The following is a 16,362-nucleotide window of genomic DNA, read 5'->3' as shown; positions in this document are numbered from 1 at the left end:
TAATTTTTTTTTTTTTTTTTTTGGTTGTGCTGGGAATTGAACCAGAGCCTTGTGAAGTCAGTTCTTTTGACTGTAGAGCTCAAAAGACAGCATGAAGGAGATGCTGATATTTGACTAGGATCTTTCCACAGGGAGAGATAGGGTAAAACAGTGAGCTAATATAAGTGATATTAAGAAAGGTCAGAGGTAGAAAAGCCTAGGCTTTTTGTTTGTTTTGTTTTTGAAGTAATAGGTAATTTAGTTTGAAATGGTGACAGGCCTAGGAAGATTTACTACTATCATATCACTGAAGCATTAACTATATACTACATTTATTGCATGTTATTTATGGGCAGAAAAAGGCTTATTGTGGTTTATATTGGAAGAAAACTATGGTAAGTCAGTAATATAATTAACATTGTTAATATCCACATGTAGATATTAGTAGGCATTCAGAAGTCATCTGAGAATTTATGGACCAGATTGGGATTAAAATAGCTGTAGGAGTTACCTTCATTAGTAGTTATGCTTATTGTTAAAATCATAGAAGGGTTAGAATGAGTAAAGACCGTGTCCAGATGGATCTCCCGTATATAATGATTAGACAGAGAAAAAGTAACTAATGAAAAATGCTATTAAGGAGCCACCAGAGGAAATGTTCCCAAACTTGAAGAGTTTAAAAAAGTTTGCCTGCTATGCTGAATGTTTAAGAGCCTCAAAAGAAGCAGTGTCTTTTGATGATCTTCAACCAAGCAGTTTTAATGGAAAATCCAGACAAAAAGGTAACCAGAGTAAAATAATCTTTCAGGGGAAAGGGAACAGGGAAGATTTTTTTTTTAAGGTTCCATGAATTCCATCAAATTTATAGAATTAAGCTAGAAAACAGGAGAAATTAAAAAGTAAAAAAGTATAGTATATCAAACCATATCCTTGAGGAGATAGAGAAGAATAAAGTTTTACTTTGTTTCTAAGATGGAGAGGTAACACTAACTAAATAAATTAATATATATTGGAGAGAAGTTGGAATGGGTTATTATTGACCAAGCAATGAGTTTTTGAGACCTGAATCCTGCCATACTTGTAAAAGCGTAATAATAAATTTTCTTATGGATATTAAGAATTGATTGAACCTATGGCACTGAATTGAAATATGTGACTTTTAGAACTGTATTTTCTTAGTTAAGTATGATAGTATATTCCTTATCACTTGTTTTGGATTATATGCATTCTGTTGAATTTCTGTGAATAAATAACTTAGATTTCCAGTGCTTTGTTCTTCTTTTATCTTTCTGTATCGCTTTTATTTCTCTGAGGTTATACATCAAAATAGAAGTGTATTTAAAGTTTTTTGCTGAAAATTTTTATTCATATGTTTCCTTGTCCTTTAGCTTGATCCAAAGATTATTCGCCCATTTATAGTTGAATGCCATCAAACAATTGCCAAACTTGATAATCAGAATATGAAAGCCATTAAAGGGCTTGAAGATCGGCTATATGCTCTGGACCAGATGATTGCTAGCTGTGGCCGGCTGGTTAATGAACAGAAAGAGCTCGCTCAGGTACCTATTTCTGACTTCTTAGGAAAAAAGATTTTGTAGTTAGTTTCTGTGTAGAATCAATTTGGTGAGCACCGTATTTTCACTTTCGTTGAGTATTGGTAATGTATTATTGTTGTTTCAATGTAATAAACAACAAGGCATATTTCTAATGGCTATCTTTGATTAAATAAATTGACTTTAGTGTACTTTAGTTGAAAGTTGAAATATAAACCATGAATGTACTTATCACAGCTGGAGGAAAGGGAGAAGTTCAACATTTTTTAATATGATAAAAGTAGTCATTGTATTAAACATTTGAGTATCTCTGGCTCCCCCACCCCCCAAAAAAAGAAACAAAAAAATAAATAAAAGGGCAAGAAATGAAATTCTTAAAAGAACAGAAGAAAAGTAAGAAATCTTGAAGAATTGGTTAATATTTCATTTTTGGCCGCCTGTCCTCCAATACAGCAAGTACTATGGCAAGCACAGCCCCAAGCCAAATAGTTGCATTTTGTAATCAGATTCTAATGCTTGCTCTTTTCTACCTTAACTTTCCTCTGCTAGTATTTTCTGGATATTCTCTTTGATTAAAAAATATAAACAATCATATCCCCCATATTAGCTTTTTCCTTTTTTTTTTCCCCCAAAGTAAAACTTGTACTACATACTGATGTAGTACAGTATGACAGAAATTAGATTGTCCTTTACTAGTTTTTAGTGTCAGATTTAATTTTGTCCTTTTCAAATCTCTTTAAATTACCTTTTGCTGATAGGCCAGGACTGGGGTCATGGGGTTATTTGGAATTGAGACCAGAAGCATAGTGCCTCAGAGCTACAACCCCAGTTTGTTTGCTTACTTGTTTGTTGTTTTGGAGACAGGATCTCACTAAGCTGCCAACACCAGCCTGGAACTTGGGATCTGTCTTAGCTTCCTGTGCAGCTGGGATTATAGGGATATGCCACCACATATGGCTAAGTCACCTTAATTTCTGAAGGATAGTTTCACTTGGTATGGAATTCTAGGATGTTTAACTATTTGTTATAGGGACTTTCTCAGCATTTGGTTTGGTTTTTAGCAGTTTTGCAATGATGTAATAAGGTGTGGCTTTTTTCTTATTGATCCTGCATTGGGCTTGCAGAGCTTCTTTAATCTGCCTTTGGCTTAATGACTTATGTCATTTAGGAAATTTCCTAGTCAGCTTCTCTTGCTTTTTGCCTTACTCACTTTGCCTTTTCCTTCGGTGATTCCAGTTATAAGTTTTTGTTGGAATGATGACTAGCTTTGGTTAACCATTTGTTAATGTCTTATTTTTGTTGTTCATTTTCCAATTCTAAAGGTGTATATTGTTCAAATTTTCTTTGAAAATAATCTGTCTTATCCATTATCTCTATGATCACATTTTAGCACACAGTATTTAAAAAAATTTTTTATCTGTTAACTTCATTACCTGTGTCTGTTTATATTTTTTGTTTATTAGTTTTGATTGCTGAGTCTTGCCTTTTCATGTTCTTGATTATTTTTTAAAGAAAAACCAAAGAATATTATGATCTTTTGTTCTCCTAGATCTTGTATACATATAGTCATAGCCTACTGTTACTGGACAGAAAACTTTACATTCCTGATCTTTTACTGTTTCTCCTGGATCATTCATTTTTAACCCTGCCTAGAATCAGTCATTATTTAACCATTCTTCCTTTGATCATTTGGGCTATGTAAATTTTTCTTATTACAAATATTGTTTAAATATTCCAATATATATTTTTATGTCCATATTCTAATATTTTTTTCAGTCACAGTCTCAAAATGGCTAGACTAAGGTGTTTGTGCCTTTTAAATATTCATGATGTGTAATGCCTTGCAAAGAGGCAAAACCAAAATCAGTTAGCATATTCAGTAAATAAAAGTAATTTTCCTTTATCAATGTATTTTCTTTGAATTGCCATTTGCAAACTTTGTTTTATGTTAATACTTTTATAAGACTTTATCATAACTGAGCCAGGCATGGTGGTGCACACCTATCTATAATCCCAACTACTCAGGAGGCTTGCAAGTTCAATACCAGCCTGGGCAACTTAGTGAGATCCATCCATCCATCTATCCATCCATCCATCCATCCTTCCTTCCTCCCTCCTTCCCTCCCTCCTTCCCTCCTTCCCTCCCTCCCTCCCTCCCTCCCAGAGATACTTACTCACTGAGCCACATCTCCAACCCTTTTTAATATTTTTGTTTAGGGACAGGGTCTCACGGAGTTGCTTAGGGCCTCACTAAATTACCGAGATTTGCTTTGAACTCACTATCCTCCTGTCTCAGTTTCTCAAGGTGCTGTGATTACAGGCATGTGCCATGGTGCCTGGATGGATCCTTTCTTAAAAGAAAAGTTAAAAACAGGCTGGGATATAGCTCTGGGATAGAATGCCCTTGAATTCAATTCTCAGTTTAAACAAAAGGAAAAAAATGAATTTTGTCATATCTGGATAATCCTTTGTCTATTGTATTGGTTGTATTTCTTTCCTTCTTTTCTTTTTTTTTTTAAAGAGAGAGAGAGAGAGAGAATTTTTTAATACTTATTATTTAGTTTTCGGTGGACACAACATTTTTATTTTTTTATTTGTATGTGGTGCTGAGGATCGAACCCAGCACCCCATGCATGCCAGGCGAGCGTGTTACTGCTTGAGTCACATCCCCAGCCCCCCGGTTGTATTTCAATTCAGCTGTTAAGTATGTCTTAGATAAGTTACATCTTCTGGATCTTCTTGTTTTCTTCTGATTTGAAAAATGCAACAAACTTAACTGGGCAAAAATTTCTTAATTCTAAGTATTGTTATGAATGTATTTATTACATTCAGAAAAATGCCAGATTTTTAAAATCCTGTTTGAGGACTGAATAGAGCTTAGTGGTAAAGCATTTGCTGGCATTCGTGATGTCCTGGGTTCAATTCCTAGCACCACCAAAACAAATACTTTGTTTGAAGTTAGAGCAATTCATATGTAATACAGATTTTTCTCTTAACTGAATGTTCACACCATTCTTGAAACAAAATTAAAATGCCCTTTAAAATATCTTTTCTCAAAGGGATTTTTAGCTAATCAGATGAGAGCTGAAAACTTGAAGGATGCATCTGTATTACCTGATTTGTGCCTGAGTCATGCAAATCAGTTGATGATTATGTTGCAAAATCATAGAAAACTGCTGGATATTAAACAGAAGTGTACCACTGCCAAACAAGAACTAGCAAATAATCTGCATGTCAGACTAAAGTAAGTGATTCTGTCATAACTAATTTACGATCTTTTGAGTTGAAATGTATTTCTCCCCAGAGATAAAAGTAGTTATTTCCCTACCACTGTTTTTGAATATTGGTTAGTCTTGGGGTAGTCTATTTTTATAGCACATTGTCATGATTTCCTTAGCCCATCCAAAAAGACATTATTTTTAGCAAACTTTTGTGGCTGTTGACAATAATGGATTTTATTCTCTAGGTGGTGTTGCTTTGTGATGCTACATGCTGATCAAGATGGAGAGAAATTGCAAGCTTTGCTCCGTCTTGTAATAGAGCTGTTAGAAAGAGTCAAAATTGTTGAAGCTCTTAGTACAGTTCCTCAGATGTACTGCTTAGCTGTTGTTGAGGTTGTGAGGAGAAAAATGTTCATTAAACACTACAGGGAGGTATGCAATTTGATTTCTTTTTAATTGTATTTAATATTATTTAAGCATTTATGTTATTGACATTAGCTTTCCTCTTGCAGTGGGCTGGTGCTTTAGTCAAAGATGGAAAGCGATTGTATGAAGCTGAGAAGTCTAAAAGGGAATCCTTTGGGAAATTATTTAGTAAGTGTTCTTCATTCACAACTTTATTTACTTTTTTAAAGGAAAAAGGAAGTCTTAATTTATTTCATAGATATAAATTATCTGTAGCATTGACCTGTATGTAGGTGATGATATTGAAATCTAGAGAAATATTCTCCTTTATTTGTAGAGTTGAATCCGTTGTAAAGTTTTAAATCTGAAGTATTACCTAGTTTTAATTTACCATTTTAAAAACTAGATTTTTTTAAACCTTAAGTTAATGCTCCAGAATAACCATATTGTATAATTTCTTTATTACAGGGAAGTCTTTTTTAAGAAACCGTCTGTTTCGGGGACTAGACTCCTGGCCTCCTTCCTTTTGTGTATGTATTTATTTTCTAACCATGAGTACAGTTGTACATTCTAAAATCTTTTTTCCTAGAAGTAGCAGCACTTATCAGAAACAGAAATTGTTACAATTTTTTATAATCAATGTAAAATTGTATTTGGCTTTGAAAGTCAGCATAAAGCTTTAGGATATATTTATAATTTTGATTAAGAGTCTTCATCACATAGGAGGATACCTCATATTATACTGTTAGAATTAGTAGGAATAGAATAATCTTGTTTATTATTGTTACTTTTTCTTTCCTTTCTTTTCTTCCCTCCCCTTGTCTTCCTTCTTTCTTCTGCCCTTCCATTCCCCTCCTCTTTCCCTCCCCCAACTTTTTTTTTTGCCTTTTCTGATATCTACTTCCTCCTTTCTCCCCCTGTAGTTCCTCCCTTTTAGTGCCTTGACAAATCAGAATGGGGGACAGGGACTGTCTCTTCAGTAATTCCTGAAAAATAACCCATGAAAAATTAGTTTGGTATATTACTAAGCAAGCCCATGTTCCAAGGTCTTTTTTTTTTTTAAATGTACTTTTTTTAGTTGTTAATAGACCTTTATTTATATGCGGTGCTGAGAACAGAACCCAGTGCCTCACATATGCTAGGGAAGCACTCTACCACTGAGCCACCACCCCAGCCCCGCATAGGTCTTTTTTTTTTAATAAGAAACAAAAGAACATTTGGATTGAACAATGAAATTTGTAAGATGCTAGGTCCCACCACTCCCATGTTAACCCCTTCGCTTTAAGCATGTTTCTATAGTGCACATACCTGTGGCTTTAAAACTTTCTTGTGGTACTGGGGAATGAACCCAAGGGTGCTTTACCACTGGGCTATATATCCTCAGCCCCTTTTATTTTGTGACGGGGTCTCACTGTTTTGACCTTGAAACTTGCAGTCCTTCTGGGTCAGCCTCTCAAGTAGCTGAGAGTATAGGCATGCACCACCCCACTCAGCTTAAAAATGTATATATTTTTAAATATCTACAAATAGATGAAATAATAGGAAGGCATTGCCATACTCACTTATCCCAAAATACTTTTTAATAAAGAACATCTTAAAATCCCTAAGTTTGTTTGAATAGTGACAGAAAAACAATTCTAGTTATTTTAAAACACTCCATTCTTACCTATATTGTAAAGAAAGAAATGGTAGGTTTTCCAGTTTTGTTTTGATTTTAAGTTGAAATTGACCACGAGTTTATAAAGAGATTGTGATGGAAAGGTCAAGGGAATAGCAAGGCGGTATTACACAGAATACTTTTAAACTATATTATAGCAGAAAGGCATTATAACAGGATATAAGAATAGATAGAGGGCTAGGTTGGTCTTTCATGATCATACTAGAGCTATAGTAAAACGTAGAGAATAGCCTATGACTAGGACCATGAGTGGTTTCCTTTAATATTGACTGGAGGGCTGGGATTGTGGCTCAGCTGTAGAGCGCTCACCTAGCATGGGTGGGACCCGGGTTCGATCCTCAGCACCACGTAAAAATATTGTGTTGTGTCCATCTACACCTAAAAAAATAAATACTAAAAAAAAAAAATATTGGTTTGAGTATTAGCATTCTTGTAAACTGCCGTTTAAGGCAAATGGGAAGAATAGGCCTTATCAGTTGATTGCTAATATGTATGCCAAGTCTATTAAAGATTCCTAAAAGTAGTGTGCCATGTCTTCTTTAGTCTTTTATTTTTATTTTATCCTCTTCATTATGGATATGAGTATACTTTTTTTTTTTTGGTCAGTTTGTTATTGAGTTCAAATACACTAAGAAACCACTTTTGATAAAAAGAATTTTTTTTTTTTATGCAGACTCAGAAGCCTCGAAAGTTTGACTGTGAACTTCCAGATATTTCATTAAAAGATTTACAGTTTCTTCAATCATTTTGTCCCTCAGAAGTTCAGCCATTCCTCAGGTAAATGTCATTACTATTTTTAAATTCAATTATAACCTTAAAATGTTTTCATTGATTTAGAAATGTTGAAAATAGCACCAGTATTCTTAAGAAGGTGCCAGAATAGATGTTTTATGATAGTTTGGTTCTCCTATGACTCCTTAGGAAATTTCTGGGAGAAAAAATAAACATTCAGAAAATGAAGATGAAATAGATGAAAGTTTTACCTCTCACATGCAGTTTATTTCTTTCTTGCTGTTACTCTGACTTGTCATAACGTTAGGAGGTTTGTAACTTACCATTTTACTGATAATAACTCAGGGTTCTGCCAATTCTCCTGGTATTGATTAAAAAGGAATGATTAGGTTATAGTTTTTTTTTTTTGACATGAAATAAATTGTATGCAGTCACCCATCATTTGGTTAAGAAATCAGAACTCTAATTTGCTTGCATTCTGTTTCAGGGTCCCTTTACTTTGTGACTTTGAACCTCTACACCAGCATGTACTTGCCCTACATAATTTGGTAAAGGCAGCACAAAGTTTGGATGAAATGTCACAGACCATTACAGATCTACTGAATGAACAAAAGGCAAAAGAAGTTCTTTCAAATACTTCTCTTAGTGTAAATGTTTGTGTTGCTATAGCTCTTTAAGCCTTTCTCTTTGTCTTCCAGGCATCTGTGAGTCAGGCATCCCCACAGTCTACTTCTTCCCCACGGATAGAAAGTGCAACAGGAATTGCAACTACTACCTCACCGAGAACTCCTCCTCCACTTGCTGTTCAGGACCCCTTATGTCCTGCAGTATGTCCCTTGGAAGAATTATCTCCGGATAGCATTGATGCACATACATTTGATTTTGAAACTATCCCCCATCCAAACATAGAACAGACTATACACCAAGTTTCTTTAGACTTGGATTCATTGGCAGAGAGTCCTGAATCAGATTTTATGTCTGCGGTGAATGAGTTTGTGATAGAAGAAAATTTATCTTCTCCTAATCCTATAAGTGATCCTCAGAGTCCAGAGATGATGGTGGAATCACTTTATTCATCAGTTATCAATGCAATAGATAGTAGACGTATGCAGGGTACAAACACATGTGGTAAAGAGGATTTTGGAGATCATGCTTCTCTGAATGTTCAACTGGAAAAATGTAGAGTTGTTGCCCAGGACTCTCACTGCAGTATACAAACCATCAAGGAAGACCTTTGCCACTTCCGAACATTTGTACAAAAAGAGCAGTGTGACTTCTCAAATTCTTTAAAATGTACAGCTTTGGAAATAAGAAACATTATTGAAAAAGTAAAATGTTCCCTGGAAATAACACTAAAAGAAAAACATCAAAAAGAACTACAGTCTTTAAAAAGTGAATATGAAGGTAAGCTCAATGCACTAATAAAGGAAAGTGAAGAAAATGAAAACAAAATAAAAAAATTGAAAGGAGACCTAGTATGCCTTGAGGAAGTTTTACAAAATAAAGACAATGAATTTGCTTTGGTTAAACATGAAAAAGAAGCTGTTATTTGCCTACAGAATGAAAAGGATCAGAAGTTGTTGGAGATGGAAAATATAATGCACACACAAAATTGTGAAATCAGAGAGCTGAAACAATCACGAGAGGTAGTTTTAGAAGACTTGAAAAAGCTCCATGTTGAAAATGATGAGAAGATACAGTTATTGAGGACAGAACTTCAGTGCTTAGAACAAAGTCATCTGAAAGAATTAGAGGACACACTGCATGTCAGGCATACACAAGAGTTTGAGAAAGTTATGACAGACCACCGAGTTTCTTTGGAGAAATTGAAAGAAGAAAATCAACAAAGAATTGTTCAGATACAAGAGTCTCATGCCATGATTATCCAGGAAAAAGAACAGCAACTGCAGGAATTAAAAGTCAAGGTTTCTGATTTGTCAGACATGAGATGCAAGTTAGAGGTTGAACTTGCATTGAAGGAAGCAGAAACTGATGAGATAAAAATTTTGCTGGAAGAAAGCAGAACGCAGCAGAAGGAGACCTTGAAATCTCTCCTTGAACAAGAGACAGAAAATTTGAGAACAGAAATAAGTAAATTAAACCAAAAGATTCAAGATAATAATGAAAATTATCAGGTGGGCTTAGCTGAGCTAAGAACTTTAATGACAATTGAAAAAGATCAGTGCATTTCAGAGTTAATTAGTAGACACGAAGAAGAATCTGATATTCTGAAAGCCGAATTAGCCAAAGTAACATCTTTGCATCACCAAGCATTCGAAATAGAAAAAAACTTAAAAGAACAAATAGTTGAACTACAGAGTAAATTGGACTCAGAATTGAGTGCTCTTGAAAAACAAAAAGAAGAAAAAATCACCCAACAAGAAGAGAAATATGAAGCTATTATCCAGAACCTTGAGAAAGACAAAGAGAGATTGGTCATGAGCCACGATCAAGACAGAGAACAGTTAATTCAGAAGCTTAATTGTGAAAAAGATGAAGCTATTCAGGCTGCCCTGAAAGAATTTAAATTGGAGAGAGAAGTTGTTGAGAAAGAGTTATTAGAAAAAGTTAAACATCTTGAGAATCAAATAGCACAAAGGTAAGAATTAAGTTTAGTCTGTAATTATAAAATTAAAGTACCAGTGATTAGGATATTGTGCATGTAATCATAGAACCTTGATTTACCTGTTACCATAGGTAAAATGTAGCAATTGGGATATTTTTATGAAGTAAAATTTTATACTTTAAAAATAGGTTTCTTCCAAATATTATACATAACAGACTATATAAATCCATTAGTGGCTTTAAAAAAATAACCTAGTATTTCAGATTTTTCAGAGATGCTTTCTTGAAAATTTGAAATGTTTTGAGGAGCTTCCTTCTCTTACCATTTTTTTATTTATTTTTATTTTCGGTTTTTACTAAATTCTTCATTTCATTTATTTTGGCTTTCTGTTTAGTATGAGAGTATTAATTTTATCTGAGAATTGTCTAGTAAAGGCTAAATCATAGACTGAATATGTTTTTGTTGTTATTTCTTGATATATTACAATGTTATTTTCTCTTTGGTTGGAAAGATAATGTTTTGAAATTTCAGATTTGATGCCATAGTTGTGGGTTGGTTTTTTGTTTTTACATTCTTCTTATTATTACTGTCTGTTACTGCCCTGTGATCACAGAGGATGGTTTTTGGTACTTTTGAGAATTTGTGATGGAATTTTGTGGCCCAATAAAGAGTTTCTAGAATATAATCAATGTAACAATTAGTTCCATCATTGATTCTCAAGGTAAATATATTGATATATATTTTATATTTTAACCTCTGTTTCTTGCCTTAGCACTTTTTGAACAACCTCCATTTGACTTCTTTGTAATACTTCTTTAGTGTTGTACAATTAAATCTCCTCTCTGGTTTGAAAATGGACCTCTTCATGTAGTCTAGGGAGATCAGAAGGATTAACAAAAGAATTAGGGCTTGCATGAATGTTAACAGAGCTGGGGGCAAAAAAGCCAATGGGAAATCTTGTCAGAGAACCAGAGCTAGACAGTAATTAAAGTGGTAAGAACAGATTATATTTCAGACCTATTGCAGTAGGGGAAAAGAGATCTCAGAATAGAACTGGATATAATTCTGAATACAACATGAACAAGTTGAAGCTTACAGCCAAGGAGTAGGGTGGGAATTGGTGAATAGACAATTACTAAGAGAAAACATCAGGTCAAGGCTCAGTGGTGTCACCCTGTAATCCCAGCTACTTGGAAAGCTAAGGCAGGAGAATTAGAAGTTTTGAGGCCAACAACTTAGTGAGATGCTCTCTTAAAATAAAATTTTAAAAGTTTGGGGGTGTGATACAGTGGTAAAGTGCTTACCTTGTATGTGCAAGGCTTCTTATTCAATCCACAGTTTCATAAAGAAGAAATCAGGAGTTGGGGATTCTGGCCAAACTGACCTAACAGGATTCTTACTGAAGGCAGCCTAGGATGCTGAGGGAATGAGGAATTTGATTAGATATTGAGGAAAAAAAGATATTAAGGGTGAGGAGTTCTGTCTAAACTGACTACCAAGCTTCTTGCTACGACTGGACAACACAGACCAGACAAGAACAGTTGCCAACCAAAGTTGAACCCTAGAGGGCCTAGAAGAGCCTGGCTGAAGTTTACTCTTGAGAGTCTTTTTATCAAGCTCTAAGGGAAGTATCAGGAAAACAAAAACTGAAGCACTCAGCAAAACTGATGGTTGGTTCTTCTGCCTCATTGACAATCTGATGCAATGTTCAAGAATCTCTTCAAAGCACAGGTGTCCAGTTCGATTTGCAGCATAAATTGGGCATTTCAGTTACTTGCCAGGAACCTTCTATGAAAGTATGACTACAGCCACCTCTGGAAAATGAGTCTGGGCTTTTCTTCCACCTTACAAACCATGCGGGTGTTTTTTCCCATGGCAAACTTGAACTGTACAGGGGATTCTGGGAAATGTACAATCTGTGCTTTGTAGCATGTTAAAAGATTACAGAAGGGATAAGGGCAGTGCTGAGGGGACACCACAATCCAGCACTGTATACCCTTTTAGGCATATATCTCTTTTGCCCGGTATTGAACTTCCAAATAAAGACACTTCAGTAACTTGTTTGTTTGACATGATGTACCATATGTCCTTGCAACATATCATTACCTTCTCTTGAAAAGGTAAGATTCCAACTGATGTCACTCTAGCCCTTTTAGGATGAAGACTTAATGTTTATTTCCTTTTCTGCCTTGTCATAGGTCTGGTATTTTGTCAGTTAAATGCTGACATATAAAATTAACTACCATCATCAAACCTGATTTCACAAATTAGTAAGTGGGAGAAGGGTTTAAGATTAAAATTGGATTAATATGTGTAGGCTATAAATTTTTAAACAGTTTTGCAACTTTAGTAGGTATTTGCTATTTCCTTCCATTAATACTTCACTTATTACCTTAGCTATTGCCTCCTCTGATCTTAGTTCTTTACCTAATAGTATGATTCTAATCTTTGTTTCTGAAGATACTGCCATTAATGATACTTGTATAACAAAGTTGCTGTAGTTTTTCCATTATTTTTCTTTTCAGTGCATGGTAGTGCCAAGAAACACCCAAAGAAAATGCCCCAGGATTCCATTAATATTCTTCTCTGCCTTCATTGTATAGGAATAACTTATTTCCATTGATAATGAAGATCAGTCATCAAAATGACAGCCTTTTTTTGTTTGTTTTTTGCATATTCAGTATCATGAGGAGCCCTAGGTGGACAAGTAATAGTGTAAGCTTCTTCCAGTTCATTGGGACCCTGGTTTTATCTCCTAGTTAATTTCTTTAAATTATCTTTCTAAGTCAGCATGACCCAGAATCATAAATTTTCCCTTATCTGTCACTAGATTGTTACAATTTTCCTTTCTGTTTCTCTAACCACTTCTTTCTGACGGTGGGAAAATTGATATTGCAGAGTAGTCTCTGGTTCAGAGTTTGTACTAGTTCTGACTAGCACATCACTATCAGATGTGTTACAGAGTGTGTACTACATCGGACATTAACTTTGGAGTGTGAAATGTCACAGCTGGTACTGTGTATCTTGAGTAGATTGGTCTAAAGCTTTAACAGGTCAAATTGCTATAGACAGTGGCATGTGTGGCAAAACTGATGACTTCTGTGAGCATGAGATCATGGCTCTATATCTTTTATGGTAAACTACCTTATTCAGAAGCAATTCTAGTAACTGAATCATTAAGTTCTGGAATTATAGTTTTGACATAAATATTAGAAGCATGGCATTTCATTCCATAGAGAGAAACTAATCTTTTGAAAACAGCCTGCGGTCCTATATAATCAGCCTGCTGTCAAGTGGCTGGCTGACTGTCTCCCTAGGGAATATTGGCATACGAGGAGTTTGTTTTGTTGTTTGATGTGGGCAATCACATGGTACTGAGTCCATGCATAAACTCATGTTTGCTTCTGTGACATTTTTCATTGGTCTGTGCAAGAGATGTGAGTAGAGGAAGAAGTTAATTGGTAGCCACTGAAACATTCGTCCTCATCATGTGATTAGTAACATGGGTTTCTTGTAGTGGGTATAATGTTATCAGAGGACTCAAAGATCTTCACATTTTATTCCCATTTTAAGAGGTCCATCCATATTCCTTTTCCACAAATTTCTTCACTAAATAGTTCAGTTCACTTTCTTTTCATTTCTGCAGTGCCCAAGTAAGCCTTTTACCTAGTCTCTGTGAATCATTGTAGATCTGTACCCCTGGCCATTTCTCTTTATGGCAATTTCAGATATATATTATCACTGTTCTCCTGGGAAGATTTCCCTTCGGCCCTGTTCTTCAGGGTGTACCCATCAGTGTGGCACCAAGGCTTGTCCTGCACTTTTGACGAATTTCAGCATTGTGCAGAATCATCAGGAGTTATGCCTGCCATTTTTTCCCCTTCAGAGTGAGTGCCATAGTTATATATAAAAGAGGCAATGTAGCAGGACACTGAAGCTCCTGTACCTTCCTTATAGCTTTCACAACTTGTTTGACCTAGGTTTTATATATGTCATATCTGCTTACTAAAGCAGTGCTGCTATGCATATCTATCTTCATGGCTTGATAGGGTAGATACAGTACTTTGTATTGGGCAGCTAATGTCTCATGGTAACTTAGCCCATTGTTTTCCAGTATCTACAAGGACCCAGTAGCAAGCCTAAAGCTATTTTATGAAAGAAAAATAGTTATCTGCGCCAAAATCCTAGGGGTCTTAAATTGTGATTTGTCCTATAACTGTTAAAAGAATCTATATACCACCCATTCCTGCTACAAACACATTAAACATCTACTAGGAATTGTGATATTAGAGAAGCTAACATGTTTATCTGGGCCTGTTTCAGGGCATCTTGATTCTGGGTCTTACACAGATAGGCAGTATTATAAGTTATTGGTAAGTGGCTTAGAATAGCATGCACAAATGTGCTGTATGCTGATTCAGAGAGTATCACCCAGCAGTGTCTTGTTCTTTCATGTTAGAGGTGATATCACATGCTCTGGACCACTGGACACTTAGAAATTTTAATGTGTTTCCTGACTGAATTTTCATGGGCTTCATTGCCCACTTGGCATGCGTGTAGCCCCATAGTTCAGGTATTCACTAGTTCCTTTGTGCTAGTTCTGAGCAGCACATCACTATCAAATGTGTTAGGTCAGTATGATGACCTGAGGATTCACAACATCAGTTTTTTCCCCAGAAGAATTATATTTTAATAAATATGAATATCTTTCTCACATTCATTTTAGTGATATTCCAAGATAAATAGGTATAAGCATTGAATTTGTTCATGTCAATCAGACTTATGTCTAAACTGCTAACTACCTTACAAGGCCATCCTTAATATGTAAAGACAATTTGTAAATGTAGTAGTCCCATTCCCTCCCCTTATCCATGACTTTACTTAACCTGTTAACCTGTAGTCAGCCAGCATTGTTAAGGCTCTGTGATTCACCTTCTGATGTTTCATCACAAAGTCACTAGTAGCTTGGTGCTATATTACAGTGGCTACTACATTTACCTCACATCATCTCATCACGTAGACATTATCATCGCTCATCACAGGAAGGGTGAGTACACTACAGTAGGATATTTTGAGACCCCACTCACATCCCTTTTTATTGTTTTAATTATCTTATTGTTCCCTTTACTGTGCCTAATTTATATATTTAACTTTGTCGTGGGTGAGTATGTATGTATTGGTTTCAGGCATATACCAAGAAGTTTTGAAATTTCCCACAGATAAGGGGGGGAGGAATGTGGTACAGTTTTATTAGACTATAAGCCATGTCTATTGATTATCTGCTGCCTGTGTTTGCCTTTGTTGATACTTGAGTAATTATACTAGAGATCATTCGGGTACTATTTTCATTGTCTGCCTCATTAAAACAAAATGTTGACACCTGTTCCTATAATGATAGGATTTTGACCTACAGTAGAGGTGTAGGTTACCAAGTTAATAGCTAGGTTTCTCAGGTAGTGGGGGCCTTGTTTGGATCAAGCAAAGAGATCATATTTGAAACAATAGTCTAATTGGAGTCAGTCCCTGATTAAATTTATGATGATCCATTACTAGTCTCCATTTATCTTCTGGCTAGGACCTGTGTAGGTTAAGTGAGAATTTGATAGAAATCTCCCCTTTCTCTTATGAAATTTAGAGATTTTACTTGAACTTTTATACCAGTAGTAGTCCTCATTACTTGAGGTTCCTTCAGTAAAGGGTTTCTTTATGTTCCCAATGTAGGGATTATGCCAGATTGCTTTTATTTTTATTGCACTACAGATTCCAGACATAATGGTATACCTGTAGAGACCCACAGGGCCCAGACTCTTCATACCTGAGTATTAATATTGTCCTTCTCCTGGTGGTCTGAGTGGCTTTAGGATGAGCCAAAGTAGTCATCTGGAAAAGGCCACAGATCCCTCTCACAGATAGTTGATTACTGGCACAGACCTTGGAGAGTGAGCTAGAAGATTCTCTTATGTTAGCATTTTTTGAATACTAGAGTCAGTTGTGGTTTTTTGTTTTTGTTTTTGTTTTTGTTTTTTTTTACGGTCTTAATGAGCCTTTAAACAGCCCATTTTATTAAAGCCTAAGGGACAAAACCACTTGGGAAGATTTTTATGGGACAGATTTTCTGCTTACTGCTCTGGCTCTCCTGCCTACAATGGTGGAGCTTCATCATGTTTATGATGGTTTTGTGTCACCCATTGGCCTCTGCCATAGTACAATCCTGTCATTCCCATTACA

General features: G+C 35.4%; 1 protein-coding gene across 5 annotated transcripts in view; it reads left to right on the top strand.

Annotated features, from left to right (window-relative positions):
- Nucleotides 1–16,362, top strand: part of Rb1cc1 (RB1 inducible coiled-coil 1) — a 71,578-nt gene that overhangs the window by 39,012 nt on the left and 16,204 nt on the right. For all 5 annotated transcript variants that reach the window (XR_007340538.1, XM_015485783.2, XM_015485782.2 and 2 more), the window contains exons 8-15: nt 1,368–1,538; nt 4,592–4,776; nt 4,999–5,185; nt 5,266–5,347; nt 5,627–5,688; nt 7,510–7,613; nt 8,056–8,182; nt 8,267–10,167. Coding sequence is in view for 4 of the 5 variants with exons in the window: in XM_015485783.2 (XP_015341269.1) it covers nt 1,368–1,538; nt 4,592–4,776; nt 4,999–5,185; nt 5,266–5,347; nt 5,627–5,688; nt 7,510–7,613; nt 8,056–8,182; nt 8,267–10,167 (2,819 nt within the window). In the remaining variant the exon portion in view is untranslated. The remainder of the gene's footprint in view (nt 1–1,367; nt 1,539–4,591; nt 4,777–4,998; nt 5,186–5,265; nt 5,348–5,626; nt 5,689–7,509; nt 7,614–8,055; nt 8,183–8,266; nt 10,168–16,362) is intronic.

Source organism: Marmota marmota, unplaced genomic scaffold, assembly GCF_001458135.2.
Source record: "Marmota marmota marmota unplaced genomic scaffold, marMar, whole genome shotgun sequence".
NCBI classification, from domain to species: Eukaryota; Metazoa; Chordata; class Mammalia; order Rodentia; family Sciuridae; genus Marmota; species Marmota marmota.
This window is presented reverse-complemented; position numbering and strand designations above follow the sequence as displayed.